The sequence below is a fragment of the Dromaius novaehollandiae genome, chromosome 6, assembly GCF_036370855.1.
Source record: "Dromaius novaehollandiae isolate bDroNov1 chromosome 6, bDroNov1.hap1, whole genome shotgun sequence".
Lineage (NCBI taxonomy): Eukaryota > Metazoa > Chordata > Aves > Casuariiformes > Dromaiidae > Dromaius > Dromaius novaehollandiae.
Genome location: NC_088103.1, coordinates 37,879,757 through 37,907,621, shown reverse-complemented (window position 1 = coordinate 37,907,621; position 27,865 = coordinate 37,879,757). Strand labels below are relative to the sequence as shown.

Here is a 27,865-nt window from a genome sequence, read left to right as displayed (position 1 = left end):
AGAGGCAATGACTATAGAGAGGGCTGGGTGGAGCATGAAAAGCTGCATGGGGACTGGCCTTGTACTGGCTGGTTTTGAAGCACAGATTGGGTGCAGAGTTAGACGCTGCTCTGGAGAGGAGGAGTTGAACTTGATACGGAGGAAGAGTTGGAGACATGGTCAGAGTTGAGGGAAAGGGCAGATGTCTTGGCAGCTGTGTCTTCTACCTGCCTTGACGTAGGAGCCATGAGACTGAGCAAGCTGCAGTAACCAAGAGGATTTGTGAAAGAGAGTGGGATAAAGGCAGGCAAGCAAAAGAGATAGATTGTAAGGAAAGTAGTAGTGAATTTAGTCAGGGCCTGGAGGCAAGCAGGAGGAAGACATTTTTGTTACAATGCCATTAATGGGAAATTGGTATTACAGACAGTGATAGAGAAGGGACTGGACCAGGCTTAGCACCTTGATACTTATTTCAGATGGAGGACTCTTTAGTCTTGAAATAACTGCCAATTCGTGCTACTTGCCAAATTTGATACACACACATTTCAGTTTTTAGTCCTCTTCAGCATTGCACTTGACTTCATGGTTGTTTCCGAATGGGCTGGCTTTCTAGCTGGGTATATGAGGATCTATATTTGTGTTTTTTAACTCTTATGTTGGTTTAAGGTACTGGTTCCACCCTATTATTCCCTTAACTGTGCTATTTTAAACATATTTCAATTTATTTTACCATCTTTTTTTTTTCCCCGTGGCTTCTCTTCTGTTACAAACTTACAATACAGGATTCAGAAAATTGGCATCTAGTGGGCCAGATGATGCATTCTCAGGCAAGCAGTAATTCAGGAGATTTTAATAGGAGCAATCCACGTTTGCTTGTGTAAAACCTGTAGTTAGGAATATTTTCATTATGGTCTAACAAAAAGAATATTTTCTGTGAATGAAGTTACTTTCGATTTTCAGTTCAATAACCTTTAAAAAGACAGCCTAACATTGGAGAAGGCGTGGTGGTTCCTTTTTTATCCTTTTTGCGTGAAACTGCTGAAACTGAGCTTACAGAGTCAATGGGGTTAATGTTTTCTGTCCATTCAGTTTTCTTGCAATTTTACAGGGCCTTGTCCAGTAAAAGTTTAAAACACTTTGCTTATATTATGAGCACCTTTGCATTATTGAGCGTGTAATTTACTGTTTGCTTCTTTCTGTTTTCTCAGTTGTCAGTTAATTTCCTTGATATTTCTTACTAGAGTTAATATTTATTTTAAAATCAGAAAATGCTGTCGTGCTTAGGATATATAAGTACAACACTGATTTTTGGTTTTATTTTTAAAATCTCATCATCTGGAGATTGTATATATATATATATATTTTTTTTTTAGAAAACATTTTGGGAAAACTTGTGTTAGTTTTAGGTAACTTGTTTTTATAGTGCATGGCAGCTCCTCTAATTCAAAGTTTTCATGTGCTCAGTAAAGCATATGTTTGTGGATATTTACATGATTGTCTTTTGCTTCGTAGGGAGTGTGTAACTCTAGGCCTACTCTCTTTCGAGCAGCTACTTTGAAATGGAAAGAGACTCTGCTGGGCAGAAAAAGGCCATTTGTGGGACGATGTTGCTACGTATGCACTCCCCAGAGCCGGGTAAGAAGATTATGGCCTGGATTATGTTTGATGATAATGCACAGTTACAGTGTAATGAAGTTTCAGTAGTTTTTTTTACCTTCAGAATTAAGGTCGCAATGTTCTTGCTTTGTAAAGGAACACGTTTTCTCTTTTGTTTATAGTTATATTTTCTTTGTCACGGGATGAACGCATGGGACAGATATTGTGATACTTGTCTCCTGCTTTTCAGTATGGACTTACTCCTTGCAGAATACTCTCAGCTTTTCAGAATTAGCACTGTAAAATTTTATGAAAAATGCATCTGCTCTGCCAGATTAATAATTGGAATTTGATGCTTATAAAAGTGTAAAGGCTTGCCTTTAGGACACTTAATTCTCTATCCACAGAATAAATACAGTTTTGAGAGTAAGTAGTATGTTCCCCTTCAAACTTGAAGGGATCAGTCCCATGCTTGAGAAGACAGCTTGATTTTCTACACTCAGATAACTCCTGGCTTGTCTGCCCAACCTGGCAACACGAAGTGCTGGTTATGGTAATGAGAATATTTGTTTGCTGGGCACAGTGTCAAGATGGTTGCACTGGAGAGGTTGTACAAAATGACTTTATAATTTTTTTTCCCTGACTTTATTGAACTGCATTGGGCAGGCTTTCCATAAGCTGCAGATGTAAAATGCTGATAAATGGCATATTATAGTTTGCAACCAGTTCATTATTTAGTTCAACTGTACATGTTCTGCAGGCTTTAAATTCCACTTGGCTACCCCTTGCACTGAGCTCTATAATTGGCTGGACTAAAATGATAATTTTGTTATTCCTTTGACCTAGGAAGAGTTATTAGTTCACTTTATTCCTATACCAGAATACAAAACTACAGCAATAACACGCAGATATGGGATAGAAATCCAAATGTGCTGTGGAGACAGTGTATGGTATGGGCAGCAAGACAATTAGATAAGCTGAGTCTGCTTCTAACAGACATTTAAGTGTTCTGACTTGTATAGAGGTGTGCAGGAAAACTGGCTTGAGCTTTTACAGGTTTGTAATTGCTGTGTTAGTAATTAGGCTGCTTCTCTCAAGTTGGGAATTACGCCGTAGGAAGAAAAATCCCATTCTGTATTTTGTCCATTTAAAAAGAAAATCATTACCTGTCTTAAGAAGGAAGATCCTGCGTAGGAAAGGCACGTGACCTGTTTTTTTTTTTTTTTTCTTCCCTGTACTGCCTTCTGCCACAAGGAGAAAATGCCATTCTAGCAGCAGACCATAGCAAACCAGATACTTATGTTAGTCCTAGACTCCAGATGTTATGCTTTTTTGAGCCGCCCCTTAGTTAACTCTGTTTTGGAAGGAGAATGGATGAGTGAGACTGATTTCACGAGTGGCTGGGCCAGTCTAACACCTGGCTGGTGCTGCGAGTGGGAAGTCTCACTTCTGCATCTCCCGCTCCTTCCTGCTCTCCTTCCGTGAGTGGATAAAGCTCACTAACTAAGCAGATAACTACCTGCTTTTTTTTTTTCTTCCCGTCTTAGTTTTCTGCCTGCTAACTGAGCTAAATTTGCTCAAGGAGGGGTGTGATGCGTGCTGGAGCTAGTGCACGTTAAGAGGTAGGGGCTTAGTGTTCAATCAGAAGGGGTAGGATATGGTGGTGGGAGCTGGGCTTCTCCCTTCGGGTGGCGGAGGGCTGTTCCATGAGCTCATTCATCTCGCAGAACCACGTCCTCCGCCTGGCACAGGGTCAGGGAAGAGTTAAATGAGGAAAAGCTAAAGCGTGACGTTACACCTGGAGGGTGAACTTCCTATTTAAAGCAAGATTATAGCCAAGGTTAGAGCACTGGAGCAGACTCAGGAGTTCTCTGTTCCTCTCTCAGCTTTGCTGCTGATTTTTTGGGAGGCCAAGAAACAAGTCATTTAATTTCTCTTTGCCTGAACGTTCTACCTAGCTTTGAGAATATTAACTGGTGATACTGTGTAGGTCTAAGAAATCAGCTTTACCCTCAAGTTCCCTCTTAACAGCCTGAAGCAGCAAGTTGTTGGTTTTAGGTACTACACAGACAGGCTTTAATGTGGGGGGAAAAGAGTGCTCCCACTGTAGTGCATAATTGCTACCTAATCTACAAATGACGTAGAACATTCACATGTTTGAATTTGTGGCAAATTGTATGTGCTAAAGAAAAATAAGTACAAACAAATCAGAATCTTGTCTGATTCCCATTGTAAAATCGGTAGTGGGGCTGTTCTGTAGCTGCACTGTTATTGGTAACCATCATGTCTTTAGCTCTACCTGTGAAACAGTTCATCCTCACTGTCTTCTGTGTCTGCCTTCCTTGACATGCACAGTCCCAACGGTTTGAGCTGTAATTCACTGTTGGCATGGTACCGTCTTTATAATTGAATACGATCTGGGCAGAAAGAGACTAACTTCTTGGTCCAGGTACTTGCTTGGAATATGGAAGACTAAAGTTCGGGTCTGCTTGCCAAGGAATATTTGTTTATCCAAAGTGAAATGCTTCCAAACTAATCCCAGAACAGCTAATGGCCTGGCATGTGGAGTCTTTACCAGGGATGTAGAAGACTGGATTGAGTTTGTTGTTCAGGCAAAGCGCGAAAGTGAAGGTGATTTGTCAAGTAACTGTAGATACCATAACACTTTAGTTACCAACTGTTACAGGGTGCCTGAGTCTGTCTTAACAAATTTGTCTCAAATATGACTTCTGTGTTATGAAAAGTCCTAGCTTATATTAATTTCAAATATAATGTTATAATAAAATATTCTGGCTTGAAGAATACAACCAAAATAAAGACCCCTTTCCTGTACACAGTAAAGCCTGGAGAATGCAATAAAAGTGTTGGAACTGGGAACAAGGACTTTCCGAATTTTGTCTTTTATTTCAGAAGTTTATACGTACTTAAGGGAAGTTCATAACTTGCTTATTATTATGTTATTATGAATGTAGAGACATGACTGTTCTTGTACCGAGAAAGCCTACCAATCTTTTTTTTCCTTGATTTTACAGGACAATTTCTTCAATGCTAGTATTCCTTCTTTGGGCCTACGTAATGTCATATATATCAATGAAACACATACGAGGTAATGTAGCAAGTCTTTCTTTTGCCTTTAAGATTTCTGATCTCGCGGCAGGGAAATCTCCTGGATAGTCCAGACTGAGTGGGTATGTTGCTGTCCTGAAATGCAGGAATTGATGCTGCCTTCAAATAAGTAACATACCTGTAAACTCTGGCTGTGTACATTTTGGAGCTGGACAAAGTTCCTTGGGTTTATGAGCAAGGAGTGTAAGGGTCACACCGATTTCACAAAAAACAGAGCAGCCTCTCCCGTGTAGTGCAAATGGCAGCATCTGTCCTCATATGAGGCTGAAAGAGGCCGTTTTTGTCCGTTTGCATCGTTGTTTTACTGAGCAGATCTGGCTCGATTTAGGCTTTGATAGTTATCTCTAATAAAAATTTAATCTGAAAGCGACCTATTATTCTGTGTCTCCTGTGCCTCAGTGGCAGAGAGCAGCCCCTGAAAGATGGTGTATATGACACAAAAACGATGATGCGTTTTCACGCTGTTTGAAATGTATTTTGTGCTCTGGGATGAAGACACTGGAAGCACTCAAAAATCTTTATTTTGTTCCTTGGAAAGCTAATAGTGCTTGCTAAAGTTTTTAGAGTAATCATTAGCATAAGAAGGTTCTGCAGTGTTTGTTGTAGAGTCGGAGCAAACAAAGAGAGGCCAGCGGGCTGCGAGGAGCGAGCCAGAGGGTCCGAGCGGAAGAAAGGCAGTATTGTGCTGTGCCCATGAGGGAGGAAGCTAATGTCAGAGACTGTTCTTTCTTCAATTCTGATTTTTTTTTTTTTTTTAAGAGTTGAGCTAATAGTTTGGAATACAGAGAAATAACTGAAATACTGTTTAATTTTAACTTTTTTATTAGTTTTAAAAGTCTAGTCCTTGGATAGATTTGAATGCTCAAGATTTCTTAAATTAGAGAGATAAGGGCAACAAAATATGGGTTAATGAATTATTCTGAAATAAAATGCCTTTAGCTCAGAATGTCATTATAGGCAGAAAATTGACAATGTTAATGAAGTTCTGGGGTCCAGCGGGGTTAGGCAGTGACTGTTTCTTGGCCCCAGAAAACAAGGGGGATTTTCTTTAACCTCCAGTGTGCAGTAGCTGTACTGAGAGATAATCGCAGCTTTTCTGAGCTGTGAATATTTTAGTTTAGTGATTGGTTGCAAGTTTCTGATTCAAATAACATATCTTGACTGGGTCTATAGTCTGTTTTTTCTTTTGTCGTTACTACATGATTAGAAAACATAGATTTTTCTAAGCTGTAAAATGAATATCGAAACCTTTATACTCTTCCAGATCCCTTTAATAGTTGTGTGTTATTGTGATTATATGTTCATAGTTACTAAAATATTTGTCAGGAAGAAGTATATAAACTTTGCTTTTTAGAAAAATCTATAAAGCTCTCAAACTCAGATTGGAAGAGGGAAATGGAAAAGCAATTAAGCCTACTTCCCTGACAATACGGTTAGCAAAATTCTTTGGCCTTAGGAGACAGTCTCATTATTTGTATGACTGTCATGTGCCTGACTGTATTGATTAGGCATATGTACTTACCTTAATTACAGTGGAAGTGGCCTATGCATTTAGGTTGTTTGGCATTATACAAGTGTTAAAACCAACTAGAAAAGATGACAAGAATCTTTTATACTGTAAAAAGATAGTGAAATGTGGCAGGGAGGTTTAAAAACTGCCACTAGTAATTCAGGTGACAACTAACATGAGCATTTTCGTCTGTGGTTGGCTTTGGGACTCCCACTGGTGCATCAGCAGTATGTTGCTCCGGCAGTCCTAAAGACAGTTTTTCTGGAGAGGGAGGAGGAAGGGAAAAAAAAAAGGGATAGGCTTTGTATGTTTCTGGAGTGTCTTATCCTTCCTGGACTTTCCAGCATGTGTCCCCTTGTGGTCTTACTGCTCTGTGCGCGATGGCAGCACGTGGAGGTCACTTCTTCTGTCACTTGGAGAGAGGAGAGAGACGCCTCGGGTCCGTGAATCAGGCCCCAAACTCTGCCCTGGCCACAGCAGCCTGTTCCCTTCTTTCTCGGGATAGTAGCCTCCAACAGCTTCCTCTGCCGTGTTAATGAAGGTCTTTCAGTAGTGAAGGTGCAAGCTTCAAATATTTCCAAGGATGCAAAGTAATGAAAGAGCATTGCATAATACTAAATCCTCAGATCCTGGGAATGGCCAGACCTTGATTTGCCCTTCCAGCTCTTGATCCTGCCCCATCTCATGAGCTCTGATTTACGAGCGTGTTGTCTCTAATTGCACAGTTCTGGGGCCCCTGCTGTAGCTCATGGCGTGACTCCCGTTTGTGGTAGCTTGTGCACTCCTGGCCTTGAGCGAGGTAGAAAACTGTGAGGAGAGGGAGAAAAGATGGCCAGTGTTTGCTGGAAGACTGGCTTTTATCCCTTCTCCTGTTGCATCCATCTTATTTAGAACAGTTTTCCTAACATCACATCATATCCACATACTGTGTGGATTTTTTGGTATGTGATTTAAGTGAATGATTGTTTCTTTAGGAAAGAAAAATAGTAACTTGTGTAGAAAGAAAAGGGATGCATGAGAAGGATTCAGAGAATAGAGAACAGGGTTAGTTAATTTAGAGGGGAGAGACTACGGCTGAATAGACTGAGTAAGCTGTCTTTCTTAAATGCTTGAATATGTAGAAAGCCTTACTGATTATTTAGTGATTCTACTAGTTTTCAAGTTTTGCAAGGAGAAGGACTGAGGTACATAGGACTAGGTGTTTAACAAGCCTGGAAAGGACAAAAAGATGACACAAAATGTATTTAATGACTGTGGCTAATGCAGATGTATTTTCAGAAGTTTCTCTGGGATTTTACTGTATATGTACAATGCGAGCAACTTTCCAAATCAGGCTCAGTGTTTCCTTAAGAAGGTGACAAACTTCTTAGCTGTGCATTTATATTCCTCAGTGGAAAGTCACTGCATCACAAAATGGGCACCGCACAGATTCCTTCCTCTGCATTGAGCTGAATAGTCAGTTCCAGTAGACAAAAAAAAATGTATCTGCTGTTTTATATCTGCTTCTTTATGATACAACTGATGCTTTAAGGCCAGTATCACCCTGAATCACAGTAATCCAGGCCTCAGTTGTCCTAGGTGTTCTTTGATATGTAGCAGTCACTTCATCCATAACATTAGCTTAGTGACAATTTATTAGGAAATTCAGAAGGTTTTGGGCATTTTTTTGAAAAACTTTACTTACTTTTATTTCTCAATTGTATGTATTTTTAAAGGATTTGTTTTTCAGTGGATTGTTTTTGAGGGTCACACTCAAAAACCCTTCGTATTTTTGTAGGTACAGAGGGTGGCTTGCAAGACGGCTTTGTTATGTCCTATTTGTGCAAGAGAGGGATGTGCATAAGGGTATGTTTGCCAAGAATCTGACCGAAAATGTGCTGAATAACAGCAGGTAAGAGACTGCAAAATAAACTATTGTTTTTCTATGACTGATGCATATAATATGGTTTAAGAGTTTGGAAACACCAGATTTTGAAAACCAGACCATTTTTAATATTAAAAAAATATAGTATCTTCAGGACAGCCCTTCAGAACTGAAGCGTGCAATTTCTGCTCAAATAATTAAATGAGGGGAGATTTGTAATTCTTAATCTCCAAATGAATGATGTATAGTGGGAGGACAGCAGACAGTAAATGGGAAAATAAATTGCCATGTGGAGACTCTTCAAACCTTTGTTTATCTAATTTTATGTAAGTCATTGTCATAATAGGAAAGCAGCATTTCAGAGAAACTTTAGTTCATGATGCACCAAGAGTGTGAGGCAAAACTAGAAAAAGGCAATTTCTGTCTCCAATACCATATATTAAATGGCATGCTGAGCCCCAGTCGGGTGTTAAGGTATCCGTTTTCCCTGGTCACAAAGAAATTAAACCACATGCTTACTGCTTGAGTCTAGTTTTATCAGAGGCCATGCACTGTCTGCAGTAAGCATTCCTGTCTCTTTTGGATTTTCTGTCTGGATATTCTGTGTGATTAACTTTGGGCGTGTTCATCTGTGCATCTATTTAATTAGACTTGGAAGTTTGCTAAACTAAATGTAATATCCTTGGATTACACAATGTTTCAGTGTGTATGTTTGCTTGTGCCTGCAAGTTACTCCTGTAGTCATATAGAACTCTTTCGCAGCCGGAGTTGTCTGTGTCTTTAACTGTTCTGTTGCAGAACTGTCTCATAAGTTTTACTTTTTAATGCTAGAGTACAGAAGGCCATTGTAGATGAAGCTTCTGAACCAAATGCTACAGGCAGTTTTGCTCAGACGGATCCCAAAGCTATCAACAAAGTGAAGAAAAAAGCTAGGAAAATTCTCCAGGAAATGGTAGCGAATGTGTCACCTGCTTTAATCAGGTAATAAAAATGGCTCATCAGTATTGTCAGTGGGTAGAAGGACAGCCAAGCTCTCTCTATATTATACCAACAGAGCATTTCCCTAGTCATAAATATGCCTTTTCTAATCCTACCTACTTATGATTGCTATTTTTCATTTACGGATGTAGCAGGAAGTTTTTGCTTTTTCAAGGAGTAAACCTTATGATAAGAATAAATAAAACTTTTTTTTTTCTTTTCCCTCCTGAAGATAAGCTCGGTCCAGTAAACTGCTTGATAAACTACTGGCCCAATATTTCTACCCTTTATTGTTTCAGACTGATACTAGCAAGAACAGCTAACTGCAGCATCTTAGATTGTGAAAGATCTTTCTTCCGGTAGCCCATCGAATATTACTATCTGTAGTTATGCATATCTTAGAGAAAGTCTTATCTTAGATATAATCTCCTACTTTGGTGTCTACCTTAACTACTATAGGTGAATTTGTCTCTGTCATACGCTTAGTTCCTTCCACTTATTTTCAGTGATGCAAACCCTACCTCTTTTTGTGACTATATTAAGTTTTTACACAAGACCAGGTGCTCACCATCACTGAACAAGTTTGTCCGCTAGCTGAGTTAGTGTAATTGATCGTTGAGTCTCCGTTAGCTTTCCTCATTTGTAGGAAAGTCTTTGCTGTTTGAACAGCCTTCACAGCGATTGACTCTAACAAAGTTTTGTGCCATAACTATGGCAGGCTAAGGGCCAAAATGCGATTACTAACCATGGTTTCGTTGGTAGACAGGAACTTGTTAAACAATTTGATTTTATAGTAGTTTGATTTGATTGTAAAGTAATTAGATTCTATAGCTTTATTGTTAGTCATACAAAAGCAGTATGAAAGAAGGCAGCAATGAATGAAGTTCTTTGACTTATGTTTGTTCTTCCTTCAGGTTGACTGGCTGGGTGTTGCTGAAGTTGTTTAACAGCTTTTTCTGGAATATTCAGATCCACAGAGGTCAAATAGAAATGGTCAAAGCAGCAACAGAGGTAAGCAGGTTGGGGGAATCCAGTAAGGCAGATTTCTGAGGTAGTTTCTGTTAATGTTTATAGCACTTAATAACTTCTGAAGAGTTCCACTAAGTCTCCATAAATACCAGATTCTGGATTTACCTGTCTCATATCTGTGAAATACCATTCTTAATTAAATACCATGCTCTTTGAGTTGTGTAACCTAAGATACTAAGTCAACTTCCAGTTTTGTCTTTGTTGTGGGATCAAATTTTAACTATAAGGTTGAATCATTATCTCACCTAACCAGCATCCAGTGTTATTTCTTTCTCTTTGCTGAGGCAGCAAGGCATAAATTAATAGGTCTATTTAGGATTTTCAGAATCACTGTTATCTTAATTTGGAATAAAATTCTTTAAGAAATAAACTTGTTTTTTTACATGTTAGCAGTCTGCTGCCAGTCCTTCAATATTTATTGAAAGTGATCAAAACAGCCCCTAAATTCTACCACTTTCTTTACACTCAAAGGAATTAGTAGACAGAAACGCTTACCTAACCACAGCTTTAATCTTTTGTGCAGGGTTCACCTGAGAAAGATGCGTTAGATAAGTATACAAATAGCAAACAAATAATTGCATTAATACTATTTATCTACAGTGCTGATTAACAAAAAACATTGCTGAGGGTAGATATGTGCGATACTTGATTGAAAGATAGGGCCTAGAAAAAAAAAGAGGTTGGTTCTTAATATTTTTCTGTTACAGTGTTTGGGAACCTCACTGTTCATAGATCCTTGTTGATTTGTCATAGAAAGAAATAGCAGTACTTTGGTGACACTGATGGTTTTGCTATATCCCCATAAACTGTTTGATGGTTGTCTCAGTACTCTGAGTCTGAAGAAACTGGGAATATCAGTCATTGCTTTTTTGTAATGCCTACAGCTAAAAACTATGAGTCCATGAGAATTAAAAAGTACATACTAGTCCATGAAAATTAAAAAGTACAGTTGACTAAAATATTCTCATTGTCACAGATGAGTGAAAACCAAAAGTAAATAAACTGAAAGACAGTAACTGGAAAATATCATCAGTTCTGAAAATATGATGCTAGCAATCTCAATGATAGAGAAAAAGAATATTATTCCACATTTCTTATTAACTTTGCTCTATCCTTTTTTTCTTCTCTCCCCTCCATAGATGAATTTGCCTCTTATCTTCTTGCCTGTTCACAAATCTCACATTGACTATCTACTCCTCACGTTCATTCTTTTCTGCCATAACATCAAAGCACCCTACATTGCTGCAGGGAACAATCTCAACATCCCCATCTTCAGGTAAAGTTAATCGATTGAGTAGAACGCTTCTTTGAAAAAAAAAAAAAAAAATTGAGGGGGGTCTTCAGGTGACCCATATTGTTATACCTGCACAGTAGCTGATGGTGTGGTCCAGATATAAGGTAAGCAGGGTATTTTAGGGTCATTTTGTAGAATTCATTTGGTTCCTCTTATGTGCTCACGGAGAGAGTATAAGAAAATCCTTTTGAGAAAATCTGTCCTAACCTAAGCAGGATAAGGAATGACACTCCTTCTAGGAGACTCAAAGAAAGTGGATAGGTGACTAAGGAAAGATGAGTGTGTGGAAAAAAATGTGAATGGACAATTTTTCTCCTTTATGAAGGGCTGACTACTGGTAGGCAACCATAGTGAGTAAATGATGCTGTATGGGAAAGTACCTAATTTGATCTCTGCTTAAATTATATTTCTGGTGGCTGAAGAACATCAGAAAGTCTTAGCTAATGCTTTGTCAGTGAATCAAAATTTGGCAAGCACTGATCTGTGAAGAGCTACTGAGTATTGTGGCAGGCAACGAGGAAAGAAGGGGGACATCTTGACTTAGAGGGTAAAGTGATCTGCTGAGGTGAAAGAGAGAAAGTGTAGAAAAGCCTGTTGATTAGGATGAGTAATATTTGTGTGAATCACACCATGTAGGAATAGCATAATACATTTTAGTTTGAGGGAATTTTAGTAATTTCAAACTTCAGTAATTTCAGTTCCTGTTAGGAATTTTGTACTGGCTGTGTAGTGGTTTCCTGCAAATTATAATTAATGAGTATAATTCTTCTTTATTATGTAGCACATTGATCCGCAAACTAGGAGGATTTTTCATTCGTCGAAAGTTAGATCAGAGTCCGGATGGTCGTAAGGACTTCCTATACAGAGCTTTGCTCTATGTGGTGCGTATTTCTTGTCTTTGTTTCCCTAGGTAGCATTTCAGTTGGCTGATAAGGGGGGGAGGCTGAGTTCCATGTGACTGGGGATATTTTTTATTGCTTTGAATTTATCTTGGGGATCATGCTGCAAAAACAGGGTACATTTGTCTTATGTTTTGAGTGTATAAAATAAATGAGAATTTAATGCCCAGCACCCTTGAGGGTGAGAAGGCTTTCACCTGGGGTAATCCTTATTAAAGTGGAATTAGCAGTCTGTGAATTAATGTTAAACTTGAGTCTTGTTTCTCTGATTTCCTTTGCACTGGGGCATATCTACACTGGTTATACTAACTTAATAGAAATTTCTCTGTTTATGATGTGTTGATGTAATCCTTTTTGCCATTCAGTACACCAGCTGTATTTGCAATGTGGAAGATGGGATGTACCGGGGAACCGAAAGAAGAGAGATTTGCAAATTGGCCAGATCAACCGTTGTTAGAGATGCCGTTCTTGAATAAATGGCATTATACTGCTTGTATATTCATGCAAATTAAATTGCAGTTTGGTCTGGTTTTGTGTAAAGCATTGATTATTGTTTTTGGTTTTCTACAAGTATTCATGTCTCTTCCAGTGTTTTTAAGAGGAAATGATTGCTGATAAGGAGCAATGTATTTCGAATATGAATTTGTCAGTATAATTAGATATTTACTTTTTTCTTTTTCAATCTCTTTATATTCAGCACATAGAAGAACTGTTGAGACAGCAGCAGTTTTTAGAAATATTCTTGGAAGGCACGCGGTCTCGAAGTGGAAAGACATCCAGTGCTAGAGCAGGTCTTTTATCTGTGGTTGTGGATGCTCTCTTTTCAAATGCTACTCCCGACGTTCTAATTATACCTGTGGGAATCTCCTATGATCGCATAATTGAAGGTCACTACAACAGTGAACAGCTGGTAAGAGTGTTTGAACAGCTTGTTTTGCCTAAGGGATTTTCTGTTTATGTGCAGGAGAACTTATTATATAGTTAATTTATGTGCTAATAGTCCTCTGTCACATGTACTTTGTGTTAGTGCTGAAGCGCGTAGAACCGTGAATCACAAAGCCTCTCTGAGAGGGAGTGACTGAGTATGGGTGATATATTTCTAAAAGCATTCAAATTATTAGTTATGGGGAAAAAATGGTTGTTTAGATTTACCTCAAGCTATAAGGTGTGTCAAACTTTATTATCAGTCTGCTGTTGTTTGCATTTTAATTTTAGAAAAGCCTTTTAATTGTGAATTGAAAAAAAACCAACCTGTCTTCCAGGGGAAGCCTAAGAAGAATGAAAGCCTTTGGAGCATAGCGAGAGGAGTCTTCAGAATGCTGCGGAAGAATTATGGGTGTGTCAGAGTAGATTTTGCCCAACCGTTTTCCTTAAAAGTAAGTTTGATATTTTGAAGGTTTGATGTCCTGAGGGTTCTATAGTGAGATGCATTTATTTTGAAATTCTCATTGTGGGTTATCATCGTTAGTGTTATGTGCAGAAGTCTATTTCAGTGGAACAAAAGTATATAGCTTCCCCATTTTGCTGAAGACATCAGGCTTGGGACATACTGGCGAAAAACTGAAATAGTTTTAACGTTGATATTAAGGTTTATATTATTTTTGAAATAGTGTAAGTTTTTTTTATTGAGTTGTTTTTTTTGGTGTTTTTCTTCACAAACCATCTTTAAAATGATCCGTGTACCATGCAGTAATTCTTTAAGTTGTAGAGACATTCGGAGTCGAAAGAAAAGGTATAATATTCTTCAGTTTGAGTAATTGAGTGGTTTATACTAGCGCAGGGGAAGGGCATTTTTTTCTTCTGGATCTTTTTTTTTTTATTTGCTAAGCAAATTAGTAACTATAAAAATGTCATGGATCATACATCATCTATATGTAAAATCTACATATGCCCTGAATGTCATCGTTCATTATTAGTTTGCAACTATTACCTATACTAGTTCCCCAAATAGTGTTCTGCAGGTTCTTGGGGAAGGGGTAGTAGAGCTAGCTCCCTTCACTATTAAATTTTCTCTGATCTCTCTGCAGAATCTGCTAGTACTATACCTAACTTATCTGCATGTCACTGATCTGTGTTCTGCTACTGTATTGCCTTATTTGTAATGTGACTTTAATAAGATTAACTACTGTAACATCCACCTACTAGAACATTATTCAAATTAATTAGGCATTTTTCTTACTACCCTACTTCTCTCAGAAGAGCAGTAGGTTGGAGAGCTTTGGAGAGTTCAGTTACCGCAGCGTGAAATTATTGTGACTGTCTGTGCTGCATTATAATTAGTGTAGCTTGGAAAGATAGTAATTCACTTCCAAATAAGAAAGCTTGGGTCACTTCCAGGCTATTCTTGGTGCAGAGTTAAGAATTGGTCTTGGATCAGTATAAGGAAAAGAAGGTTATCTGCCCTCTTAATCTAGTGAAATGCTAATCACTCTGCACCTTCCTAGCAACCTTTCTCATGTCTTGCTTGTATGTGTATTCAGTCTTGTACTCCAGAAAAGTCTAAACATGAGATAAATTGCTTAAGTATGCTTTGATAAAGATTTGCAGAAGTGCAACTGTATCATTTTAAAATATATGTAGTTATATTGCTGCAGTTTTTTTTTCTAAAGTAGATGAGCTTTTGGGGTTAATTTTGAATGTTAGCAGTTCTGTGAGTATAGAATTAGGAGCAGAAGAGAGAGTTGGCTGTGAAAGTCTTTTAAGCAGCTTTCCTGGGAGGGAAATTTATTCCTGACCAGCAGGCTAAGTGGCTCTATAGCTTCCTACGGCAGTCTTTACAGGCACTGGAAGAACACAGTGTCCTGAAAACAGAATAATGCAAACGGTAACCTATAAGGAAAGACATCTTTCTGAGAAAGAGCTCCCAGCATGTAGTACGCTGCCTGCTTCCTGGGTGCTTTAGCTCATAGCGCTGTGCGGTGTCTTGCAGCCGCAATTTCTGTAGTGTTTATCTATAGAGATGCTCCCCATCCTGGGGTTTATGAGGAAAGCAGCAACAGGCAGTTATAATTTTATGTTGACCTAAGCGAGTACTAGACTTTGCTCTCATTCATGTTAATGAAGGCAGTTCCCATTAACTTTAATCATGGAGAATCTAGTCTCAAGAAGGTTGTTGCCAGCAGGGTACTGACAGGGATAATGTATTGCTTTTGTTGCAGTGTTTTTCCTGAAGTACAGATTCAGTGCTGTGGGAAGTTTGTCTTTTCATAAAATAGAATCACCAGTGAATAAACTGCTGCAAACTTTTAATTTCTGAGACCTTATTTCACCTTTTGTAGTGTGGGCTATTTTTAATTACAATTGCGTTTTTGAATGGTTGCATTTTTCTTATAAATAGCATTAGCAATTGAGTGCAAGAATAGGGTGAAAAAGTACAAAAATAACAAGTCTTCTCTTAATAGGAATATGTAAACAGCCAAAGTCAGAAACCTGTGCCTGCTCCTCTTTCTTTGGAACAAGCTTTGTTACCAGCTATACTTCCATCAAGGTAGAGGTTTTGGGGGACTGGGGAGAGGGAGGACAGATTGGGTGGGTTTTTGTTCTTTTTGTTTGTTTGTATTTTAGTATTCTGCATTAGATTACATTTCAAGCAACTCTCCAAGGATAATCTAATTGCATATAGACAAATTTTAGCAGCTGTGCAATTTATCACAAGAGTTGCCCCTTTTCTGGGGAATTTTGTTTAAATAAGCTCTAGAAATTGTTTAATTGTTTGCCCTTTTTTTTTTTTATTAATTCTAGTGACCTCTGGTTTAATTTTAAACTTTATGGAATAATCTTGTCAGGGAATAAAAATGATACACTTAACAAAATAGGAAGAATTCAGTTTTTAAATTCCACAAATATTTGGGTGTTTTGTGGTATAATTTCGGAGCGAGCAGCTCTTCTTACTGAGGACTTGTGCGCAAGTGCCCCTTTGCTCAAGGAGATGACCATCACTCAGAAATGCAAAACTGCACTTTAGGGCTAGGGCTGCATTTGTTATACAGATTTACATTTTAGTTGAGCTCTTTGCTCGATTTATACAAGCTTGTGTGGCCCTAGCAGAGACAAAGCCAGTCATTTACCTTTAGAAAGTTGTAGCTACATACAGAATACTTTCTAGTATATAGAGTGGCTGGGCTGAAAACCACCTTCTCAGCAGGTTTGGATGATGCGCTTTTGTTGTCCATATTCATTGAGGGGAAAAGATTCATGGGGTGCAAATGATGTAATGGCAAAGTCATGAATAACCATAGAAAAAAGTACATACTCTGTAATGCTGTCTTTCTTTTGAGGAGTCTTATCTTGGACTGTTGTTTAGTGTGAAGAAAGCATCTGGAAAGATATGTAGATGCTCAAATTTTTGTGACCCTTGTTATGCATAACATTCTTGTGTCCTTAACCAGAACGTGTAGTGATGCTATATAATTCAGCTAATATGAATAAAATACATCAGGCTAGGTTATTCTAAGTTTTGATGAAAGCTTAAATATCATACCGCAAATTTTTATTATGTATTCAGACCGAGTGATACTGTGGATGAAGGTACAGAGGCTTCACTGCCTAACACCAGGGATATAACCAGTGAGCCCTTCAGAAGAGAGTTGATAGCCAACTTGGCTGAGCATATTTTGTTCAGTAAGTGTTACAGTGTCATTATCAGCTACTTTCCTTGTCTTGCTCATTGCTGCTTGATAGTGTCATACTTCCCAATTCCCCCCATTCAGGTGAATATTTCATGACTTCAAATGCTTTCTTGACAGTTCCCCCTCCTTTGCCTTCTTCCCTTCCTTCCCTTCAATATTTAATAAATTATTTTTCTGATTAATTACCAGGTATTTATTTTGTTTTGATAACTTTGCATTCCTTGGACTTGTATACTAAAATGCCAGCTTGTTGTACACGGAAGTGTTTGAGCTGATTGTCACACTGATAAACTGATTTCATACCACTCCATGTAAGGAATTCCTTAAATGTCTTACAGGCGTTATTTCACATATTAATCACATGAATTCATCTAGCTGCATTGACCACTGTTGCCAGGTTTTGTAGGTTATGTGGTGTATTGTTAATCAGCAGGTCTATGATTTGTGGTATAAAGGATGTGTACAGAATTGTATTTAGTTGTTTATTCCAGCAAACATTTGAGCTTTACTCAGGCTTCTTCACTGAAGTTATTTTAGTTTGATTACTTTAATACTTTACATGCCTAGAACACTCTCTAGAATTCTACCTTCTATAATTACTATCCTTCTGCAAGGTGAGAATAATCATCACACATTGCTAGAAGGAACTGAAGCAGTCGGGGCCTGGTGACTTGCCAGAGGCTTCTTAATGCAGTAGCATCAGGGTGCGGTTGAAATGCTAGAGTTCATACCCTTTTATTATTATTATACAGACTTAATACACTTTATATCTCATTCAGAAGGCACAGCTCCTATGCAAGTACCACTTTTTTTTTTTTTTTAATAATGGCTACAGTTTCACTTTTAATGATGTTCTGAACTTCTCAGATATATAACAAGTCCCAGTATAACTTTATTTTGTTTACCTTTAGCTGCTAACAAATCCTGTGCTGTGATGTCTACCCACATAGTTGCCTGTTTGTTGCTCTACAGACATAGAGAGGTAAGGCTTCCACGCTGCTTGCATAGCTGAGCAGCACTTTGTATGGCCTTACTAATTAAAAAATATATATTTTTTTATTACATAATACTGATGAGAGTACTGAAGGGGTACTCTGAGTGCTAATATTTTGGTTAGTAGTGGATGCTTGAAGATATATTGTTACTGCTGAGATAATAATACATATTCATATGGAAGTTTTTTTTTTTTTAACTTCAAAAAAATTTTTAAGACTACATGATCTTGGTTCATTGTATTATGATTCCTTTTGGATCCCAGATATTTAAACATGTATGTCATTGAATATGTTAGCAACTCTTCCATTAATTTTCAAATGAGTTTTGTTATTCTTTAATGCTAGAATATTATTCCATGATGGCAGAATGATACTAACATTTAATTGAATTTCTGTGTATTGCTCTTGAAGGAATGGTTTCTGCTCTTAAATTTTTTTTTTTTTTTTTGCATTTTTGTCTGAAATTCTTTCTCCTTCTAATCTGAAGCTTTTATTGCCCATAAATTAAGAACAAATTCAAAAGTATTGGTCAAATATGTAGCCTTCATAGTCAAGGGCATTCTCAACCATTCCTGTAAGTCCACTCTTCCAATTTCATAAAGTGACCGGAGGAAAGATGAATATTACAGTGTGATCTGAAGCCATCTTGGCAAGAAGTAAGGCAAGCAGAGGCTTGAGGAAAAGCTTTTCCCCATGTTCCCACTAATTGAACAAAAGTTCTGTTAATTGCAGTATTCTTAAATAATCAATCATTTACCTCATAGTGGAGGTAATGGAAATAAGAGTTCTCTGATGTATTCTCCTAAAGAACTATTCAAGTGTCTGCAGGTTGTGAAATGAACTAGGAAGCAAACAAAAACCTGCATTCACAATCAGCTGCATGGCTTTAAACTGTAATCCCATGTAATTCAAAACCTGTGGGCTATTTCAGCAAAACTTCCATGAAAACAACATTTTCTAATATGATACGTTTTGCTTTGGATTATTGAAAATTGAAAGTTCATTTATGTGTTTGCCAGGTACATGGTTATGTGGTTTATAGATAACAGCAGAGATAAATTTTCTGTGCAAAAAAATTATTTCATCTTGTTGTTCTATTTTTATTTCTAGGGAACTGATCTTTCCAGGTTGGTGGAAGACTTCTTCTCCATGAAGGAGGAGGTCTTGGCCCGTGACTTTGACTTGGGATTTTCAGGGAATTCGGATGATGTTGTCATGCATGCTATCCACTTGTTGGGAAACTGTGTAAATATCACAAACACTAGCCGAAACAATGAGTTCTTCATCACTCCCAGCACAGTGATACCTGCTGTCTTTGAACTCAACTTCTACAGCAACGGAGTACTTCATGTATTCATTAAAGAGGCCATTATTGGTATGTGTTGGGGTTTACCAAGGAGAGGCTAGTTTGTGACACATTTACATCAATACATGGAGTCAGAAGTATCTGCACAAAAATAAACAGTTTTACATATAATTTACTTATATGAACATCAGAAATCCCCCGCCCCCAGCCTTTCAGGCCATGTTTACCTTAACAAAGATAACTTGAAAGTAAGATTGTTTTTGTTCTGTGGGATGTCTCCACTTGTTTTTCCTAACATCTTTTACCTTTCTTGGAAGTGTTGGTATCAGGTTCTGTTGGTCACTGCTGTAGGCAAGGTGCCACACTATCAGAGTTCGCCAACGTGGCAGAACCTGTGCTGTGATCAGCAATATTTTAATGAGACTTTGTTTCAATCTGACAAAAGTTGAAGATAAATGAAATAGTGATGATTTCTGTCCTTATTGATGTTATTGATGTTGGCCCTGTGTAGAACTTGTTGATGACTGGATAAGAATCTCAGCTTGGAGTTTCATTTCTTGTAACTCTTATACACTATGACATAATCCATCTTTTTAATCCTCTCTTCTTGATTTAGACATTACTGAAATTCACTTTGTTAGGGTAATTTTACATAGGCTAGATTTTTCATTGCATGTGGTATGGTTGACTGCTTTTAAAAGCCTAGAAATAGGCAAGCTTAAATTTCCTTCGCTAAAAAACTCTTTATAAAACAAACTTTGTTTATGTTTGTTTTTGCTCTAGCCTGCAGTCTTCATGCAGTTCAGAGTAAAAGGTACAGAAACGGTACCAACGGTGCTTCTTCCAGTTTAATTAGTCAAGAACACTTGGTCCGCAAAGCTGCCAGCTTGTGTTACTTGCTTTCTAATGAATTTACTGTGTCTTTGGTAAGTGAAATTAATTGCATTAATTGTTATCATTTCAGACTTTATTCTGTTTGGAACTGCCTTTGTTACTTTAAAGACCATTGATGCTTGCTTTGACTATCTTGGTTCTGGTATGTTCACTGTAAATATAGTTTAAAGGTATGGGTAGCAGGAAATCGAACTTCATCTGAAAAAAGAAAGTAGTGTTGTTCTTATTCCCTTCAAGGAAGTATTTGAAGATTTCAGTGAATGTAGCTGCATTAGAACAGTTCGTCCAAACAATCTCAGGCTTAAGATCTTAGAGTGAGTTACCTTGCCATCACTATCTTGCTTCCTTAGCAAGGTATGGCAAAAACAATCTGGTTTAGGTGGTACATACATAGTGCCTGCATGCTGCTCATGCAAATGATGGATGGATAGTTTGGGGGTGAGCCTGCGTCGTTTCTGCTCTGCTGGCAGTAGGCTTTTCTGAGAAAGGAAGGCCAGTCTCTGTCAGGTTCCCACAACTTGAGCCTGGACTTCTTAACACCTTCTCACAACATATTTCACCTCACTTAGGTCTTTAGATCAGCACGACTACATCTGCACTCCCCCAAAGCTTTCTAATAATTTTTTTCATCTAAACAAACACAAGTCTTTGAGACTACCAAACTCATTGCATATTTGATTGAAATTAAGCTGGGAGCTAAGGCTTCAGATTCTAAAGATATTCTCAATTTACATGATAGTGCAGTAGTCACAGTGTGCCACACCCAGCACTTAGTAGCAATTTTACACATGGCCTGACTTTGCTTTTTGTTTTGTTATGAAACGCTGAGAACTGAGTTTTAAAGACACCCTGCATACTTAAAATTATAAGCGCTAGACCTTTTTTCTTCTTATACGTAGAAGTTGCGTAGAATTCTAGAAATTGTAACCACTCTTCTCAAATGAGTTATTAAATTTGAACACTGTTCTCTGACACTTGCTTTTTTTTTTTTTTTTTTTTAAATGAAGCATAAACCAATTTTAATATATTTGTCTGGGCAGCAATGCAGCTTATATGGTAGAGTTATCAGTAATCTCATCCTCTGCCTTCAGTTAATAATAATTATTATTATCTTTTTAAATCTAGAAAAAAATCCTACATAATTATAAAACAGTGTAAAAGAGGTTGGTATTTATTCAGAGTTTCAAAACACATGGGGGAAGGATTAAGGTGTAATTTTCTTTAAATTACAAAGAAATAGCTGGTATAAGTAGCACAAGTTTTAGTTTTATGAAGATTTTATTCCAGAACTGTTAAACTAAAATCCATTTAGAGCCAATTGGCAGGGGAAAATACTTAGTGTGCTTTTCTACCAGTGTAGTAATGCCTTTCTCCCCAAAACTTGGACAAATTTTAAATATCCTATTTCACTATAATTTTTTAAAATATCTGTCTGCCTGCCAAAGAAGGATAGAGATAAGAGTGATGCATAGGGATTATGCTGGTAAAAGGCAAATAACTCGCTTAACAGGAATAATATTGATATATCTAAAACATTTGTACTGAATAGGAAACTGGAGAGCCTATAATATGTGTGATTTTTAGTACATTTCTTTTTATTTTGTGTAGCCTTGCCAGGTGATATATCAAGTTTGCCATGAATCCGTGGAAAGGCTAATACAATACGGTATTCTTCTGGTGGCTGAGGTAAGGTGACAGAAACACAGAACTTGGTTTGGTTTTTGTGCTTGACTTTACCCATAGGTAGATCATACTTGTTAGTTATGCAACTCGCTTTAAATATATGTTATTACTTAAAAATTGTAACATCTTAGCAAGTCCAGGACAGATACTACTACTTTCTTTTTTTCTTTTTTTTTTTTTTAAATAAGCACCAGACATTTGTGTATGTACAGTATGTACCAACATACTGTAATGCTATGAATGACTGTGTGTAATTTCACTGCGTCATTAAACTTACTAAACATAGTACATTTTTATACTATCTTGTAAAATAAGGAATAATTTTATTACTGAAGGCCTTTCAAACTGTAGTATAACTACATGGATGTTTAATTTCTACTCTTAAAGAGTCCGTAGTCCAGATCTTTAGTTGTTTTTTGATCCCCTTACACTGGTCTAGGAAGTATTATGAACCTCTTCTGTTAGCACAGTCTGAAGTTTTGCTGCTGTGTTGGAATCGCCTTGCGGTGCGATCTGACTGTCAGGGGTGCACAGTGCTACAGAAACACGGGGACTAGGGGTCAGCTGAGGCAGCACACCTTGGTTTCCCAAACTCTTTTGTGCACACTAAAGGAATTTTGACAACCAGGAGGAAGTGACAAAATACAAAAGTGTGCATGGAAAAAGCTAACATATTTGGCTGCTTTCTATTTGCAGCAATCCAGTTTCAAGGGAGGCTAGATCTACATGTGGTGCATTTGTTAGTGGCCACTGGCTTAATCTAATCTTACTGCATACTTTGTGTTGCATACTTCCATTTTTAATATATGCAGTTAAAAGTACTATTAATTTGATGTTCCTAGATACTAAACTTTCTCCTCTTTTGTAGATATTACTGCTTGCTTTTTATCTCAAGTATTGACATGCTGTCATGAATTAGAGTGCAGTTGCTGTTTAAAAAAATCAAAAAATGAGTACAATTCAAAGGATTCAGTCAAAAAACCCCCACTATGTTCTGTGCCTGAGGACAGGAGGAGAAAGATAGGTGTGAACAATAGCAAATGTGTGTCTCTGTCTCCTCAAGCATGTAACCTGTCTTGCAGGTTCTTTTATGAGTTTCAGTACGGAGTCTGGTCCTTTGCCGTTCATAGCTGGGCTATAGACAGCTGTTAGACAAGCTTTCATATGCAGCCTATGTTGTGCAATATACACCACTAAGGCAACACCTGAATGCTTAAGAAAGGAGATATCCCATCAGTAAATTTCTGAAGTTCAAAAAGAAAAACAACTCTGTACCTGCTCCCTTCTTGTAAAACATCTTCAGATTTTGCATAATCAGTGGCAAACACTATAAGCAGTGCTTGTTTCATGACTTGGGACAGTTTGGAAATGTTTTGGGTGGGGGTTACAGCCTGTTCTCTAAGAAAGGTAGCTAGCTTCTGCATCTTCCAGTTATTTCAGTTTACTGCTGACATTAGCACATTGATAGATCTCCTGTTACAGTCAACTGGATTGTTCTATGCTTGCATTTTAATGGTTTCTTTTCCTGTGAGTCTAGTGCCTGCTCCTAAAACTAAGAAACAATCCTAATACAGTGTTCTCTTTAGTATTTTTTAAACTTATTTCATGGCCTTTGCTTCATTCAAACTCAAAAATTTGATCATACTATAAGTTTGGAAGGATATTAGGTTTCATTTGCTAGAGGCCTTTCTCTTTGTTATGGATATTATGAAGGTAATTACCTATATGAAGTCTCTGTTATTTATTTGTTTTTTATCTTGCTGGCTTCATATTTCTAAACGGAATAATTGTAGGGTTTTTTTTTCTTAGAGACTCAGCATTGATGGCATTTTAAAATCTTTCTGTTTTACTATTTTGATCAATGATTGATAATAAGGTTTCCCTTTTTCTTTAGAGCATGTATTTACCATGTCTGAAACTTCTTTCTGAAGGTGCACTGTTGAAATTGATGGGTGCATCAGATTTTGATCATTGACTGTCTGGAACATTTCTGTTACACCTGAATTACTCCACACCTGAACTTCTGACATACCTGTATTATCGCACAGTAGAACTAAATCACTACACATCTAGATCTAGTATGTACATACTTGTCACTTGTGCCTGTGGCCTCTAGTGGATTACCTCATTATGTCCTTGCAAGGGACAGCTTCTTGGGATTGTTTTTCAGACATAATTCTTAGCATACCAAATAGCATCTGCTGATAGGAACTTCTGTACTGTTTAATCCTGTTGATCTCTACCATAGCCAGGAAACTCTGTCACTACCAGGAAACTCTTATCTGTTCTTTGATTCACCATTTTTAGATATCTTCAGTCCATTTCATGCAACTGGAGCTCATTTCTGAGTTAACATTAATTCCACATAAATTGTACAGTCAATGAATCTTTACAGACTTTTGCACAGACTGGGCAGGCTTGGCTTTTTTTTTTTTTCCTTTGAATTGTTCAGTATGAATAGAAAATGATTCTTTTTCTCTCCTCTTGATGGTGATTAACATTTTTTTGCTTGTTAATTCTAAACTTTAGCTTACAGTCATACATTTTCTTGTCCCAAACCAGCAAAATATATTCAACTTAAGTGAGGCTAAAAGCAGAAAAAGTTCAGGTATTGTACTTTGGTCCACCTGAAAAAAGAAGTTGAAAAGGCAGCCCCAAAACAGTTATATTAAAATCTCAGCTCTGCTCTATGGGGGATAACGTAGTCACTGGGTCACAGTGCTTTCCGCATATTGTAAACATTCATTTTGTTACGAGCCTGAGAATGCATGTGCACAAATCACAACACATTGCTGCAGTTCCAGATCAAAAGTTGACAGATGCTGTCATATGCTTCTCATCTGTAAACTTCAGTGTTGTCTGAGGTCTGTTTAGCACATGTGTGCTTTTTGCTTTTCTTCATTTCCCTCAAGCACTTTATAGTTATTAATGGTTTTACCAAATACATGAAAAGCGAACAGTGGATTCTTTTATTCCCTCACAATATTCAAGCTAAGAAATTCCACCACTGGCATTCTTGCCATCATGTACTCTTCTCAAAAGCCTGGAGAAATTTGACCTGTCCTAAGGTGCCTACCTGCAAGCAAGTACATGGGTTTAAATCCATATTCTTTGGAGGTGGATTGCTGGTGGGGCACTTGGAGGCTGAACTTGGATGCTGGTTGCTCAAGGTGATTAGCTGGACAGAATTGCTGTGACACAACAGGTGAAGGGATTTTATATCTCAGCATACTCGAGTTTTGAATAGTTTAGGGCCTTTGTGATTATAACTGGCTCTTTACATTTCAACCAATACCTCGTGTGCGACAAATATAAGAACATCATTAGAAGCAGTAACTTACCACTTATAAGTGGGAAACGGTGACGTTCAGCGATAACTGATAGCAGCACAGGCAACAGTGGTATGGAGGTTAGCAACATCGCATCTAGATAACATCTCAATTTTTCTGTCATAACACAGTTGAAAATACTTTCTTGGCAGCTGCAATGGCACGGCCTCTGGCAGGGAGATTTGGCAACATTTGCAGAATCTGTGTGACAGGCAAACTAAAGAAAAACACTCTCTTCTCACCAAATGTCTCTTCTCTCTGCTTACCTGAGCTCTAAGAATTGGGTCTCACCTGCTTTCATTAAACACTTAAACCAATGGATTGATTAAGTCAGATGGTGATATAAACCAAGGCAACAAATAGTTTTATTTTGGGTTTTTACCTATTTGCCACCTTGTCTTTCAAATTTAAGCAGGATGATCAGGAAGATGTTAGCCCCAGTCTTACAGAGCAGCAGTGGGATAAAAAACTCCCTGAACCTTTATCTTGGAGAAGTGATGAGGAAGATGAAGATAGTGATTTTGGAGAAGAGCAGAGAGATTGCTACCTTAAGGTAATGTTATCCTAAGGCTAATAATGTTGAAGCCTATTATGAAAGATACAAACTGCTTCACTGGTTCAGTAGGGGTACTAATACAAATTTTTTCTGAGTGCTCATTCTCAGCATTAGTCTGCTGCTACAATCAATAAGACACCTTTCTCTCCTTCCCATGGGGAAAAAATGTGAAGAAACATCACATGATCTTGATGGTCAGTGTCATGAAAACTGCTGAAGGCTTCAGTATTTTATGCTGTCCTAAATCTTTTATTATTTACTAACAATACATATTCTAAAAAGGGGCACATATTGCTGGTATTTATTTTCAGAGTCAGTTTTCCCTCATGTTGATTTTAGACATATTACCATTTTTTTAGACAGGACTGACACAAAGACTGTTCAGGATATCGTGTTAATACTTGGAAAATTATGTCCATCTCTATGAATGAATGGTAACATTCTCTTGGCTGAAGAAGGTGTAAGATCTTTAGTTTTATCTTAGGAAAATAGTTATTAAACTATGAATACCCTGGTGGAGAAAAAAATTAGTGTAGATATGTTATGTGCAGTGGTTCTTCATCATGATAAGCTACTTTTTCGCTGTGTTTTCATAACGTGTTCTGCCCCTGTAATCCTTGTAGCACTAAGAATTATTTTGGCTGCTGTTTTGCCATATACTGTGTTGCAGGTCGCTTCTCATTTCCACTGGTCTCTGTCACTTATGCTCTTGTTGCCCTTCCTTAGGTGAGCCAGTCTCAAGAGCACCAGCAGTACATCACTTTCCTGCAGAGGTTATTGGGACCTTTACTGGAGGCGTATAGCTCTGCTGTCATCTTCGTACACAATTTTAGTGGTCCTGTTTCAGAGTCTGAATACCTTCAGAAGTTACACAGGCACTTAATAAGCAGGACAGAGAAAAACGTTGCTGTGTATGGTATGTCAAACAGTTTGTCTCTGGAACTGTGTTTTATTCCTTCTGTTCCTCCTAGCATCAAGGTAGCCCAAATTCAATTGCAGTTTGTTTATCTCTTTGTTCTGTTCCTTGCAGCTGAGAGTGCTACCTACAGTCATGTGAAAAACGCAGTGAAAGTCTTTAAGGAAATTGGGGTAAGTGTTCTGTGATTGAAATCGGAGACTGTTAAATTTTGTTTTAAGAATAAGCACAATTTTGACAATTCATTAATCCTGTGCAACATCAGCTTAAAGCCTGTGAATAGACCTGTGCAACTGTCTTGTGAGCTTTGAGCATTTTACTTTCTTTAAGGCTTAGGGGTTCAGGAGACAAGCACACAGTTCAGAACAGGACACTTGTGCTTGGGAAAATCTGTTGAGAGAGTGGCTAGGTGTCCAGGCGTGTTAGTTCACAGCAACTGAAGTTTCTGTGTTCAACTGCATGTTTTGGTCATTCTTCACTGGGGGTCTGACAATGTCAGAAACCTGGCAGCATGCTTCATGCTTAGTGACAGCTGTACCTAAGTGTGAAGGTCTACTTAAATCTTCAAGAAGTATTAGTTATTAAATTTTGGCTTAGCAGTGATCGCTGTTCCAGAAGAGTCATCCTAATGGACCTCCAGTGTCCACCATGAGTATAAAGGTGTACTATAAAATAATGGATCAATCTGGCATTTTACCACTACATTTTGCATTTTAAGTTGCATATCTAGATTTTGCAAAAGGAAGACCTTCTTTCATCAGAATGACGTGGTTTCCTGAATACCAGACAGGACTTAGCATTACAGTTTTGAAAGCATCAGCATTTAGGCAAAGAAATCTTGCCGGATAAGGGATATGAAGTCTTTGTCCTTGAATTCTGATGTGTTAAACAAGCTAACAAAATAAAGGGATCTTTCTGTAGACAGTATGAGCTGTGAAGAAAGCATTTATCAAATCCATCATCTTAACTCTAGTCTATACTGCTGTTAGAAAAGTAGAACCAGACGGCATCTGCTTTTGTATCTGCTCAGAGCATAGCATTTGATGTCTTGCTTTCAATATACTTAAACTTTCAATTATGATGCTTTTTAGTGCATGTTTTGTCCCTCCCTATTGTTAGTAGTTGTCCGTTTATCATACGATGTGCTTTTTACTTAGTTTCTCTTCTTCCATGCCACTTAAACAGTTTCAATAGTTAGTGAATTCGAATGATATCTAAAGTCATTGTCATCCAAGCCTTCAAGGAAAAAAGTCTCTTGTAAATGAGGGCAAATTTAGTACAGA

The 27,865-nt window shown here is 37.7% G+C and overlaps 1 protein-coding gene across 8 annotated transcripts in view; it reads left to right on the top strand.

The window, feature by feature from the left end:
* Window positions 1–27,865, top strand: part of GPAM (glycerol-3-phosphate acyltransferase, mitochondrial) — a 46,220-nt gene that overhangs the window by 14,937 nt on the left and 3,418 nt on the right. For 6 of the 8 annotated variants that reach the window (XM_064514222.1, XM_064514217.1, XM_064514219.1 and 3 more), the window contains exons 3-20: window positions 1,492–1,614; window positions 4,608–4,681; window positions 7,989–8,102; window positions 8,907–9,056; window positions 9,968–10,064; window positions 11,222–11,358; window positions 12,158–12,257; window positions 12,973–13,185; window positions 13,538–13,651; window positions 15,677–15,762; window positions 16,780–16,895; window positions 17,815–17,885; window positions 19,009–19,273; window positions 19,988–20,130; window positions 21,707–21,784; window positions 25,523–25,663; window positions 26,393–26,582; window positions 26,697–26,755. In XM_064514222.1, the coding sequence (XP_064370292.1) occupies window positions 1,492–1,614; window positions 4,608–4,681; window positions 7,989–8,102; window positions 8,907–9,056; window positions 9,968–10,064; window positions 11,222–11,358; window positions 12,158–12,257; window positions 12,973–13,185; window positions 13,538–13,651; window positions 15,677–15,762; window positions 16,780–16,895; window positions 17,815–17,885; window positions 19,009–19,273; window positions 19,988–20,130; window positions 21,707–21,784; window positions 25,523–25,663; window positions 26,393–26,582; window positions 26,697–26,755 (2,271 nt within the window). Of the gene's footprint in view, window positions 1–499; window positions 597–1,491; window positions 1,615–4,607; window positions 4,682–7,988; window positions 8,103–8,906; window positions 9,057–9,967; window positions 10,065–11,221; window positions 11,359–12,157; window positions 12,258–12,972; window positions 13,186–13,537; window positions 13,652–15,676; window positions 15,763–16,779; window positions 16,896–17,814; window positions 17,886–19,008; window positions 19,274–19,987; window positions 20,131–21,706; window positions 21,785–25,522; window positions 25,664–26,392; window positions 26,583–26,696; window positions 26,756–27,865 lie in introns of those variants that run through there. The other 2 variants (XM_026117472.2, XM_064514218.1) reach the window with 2 other exon arrangements.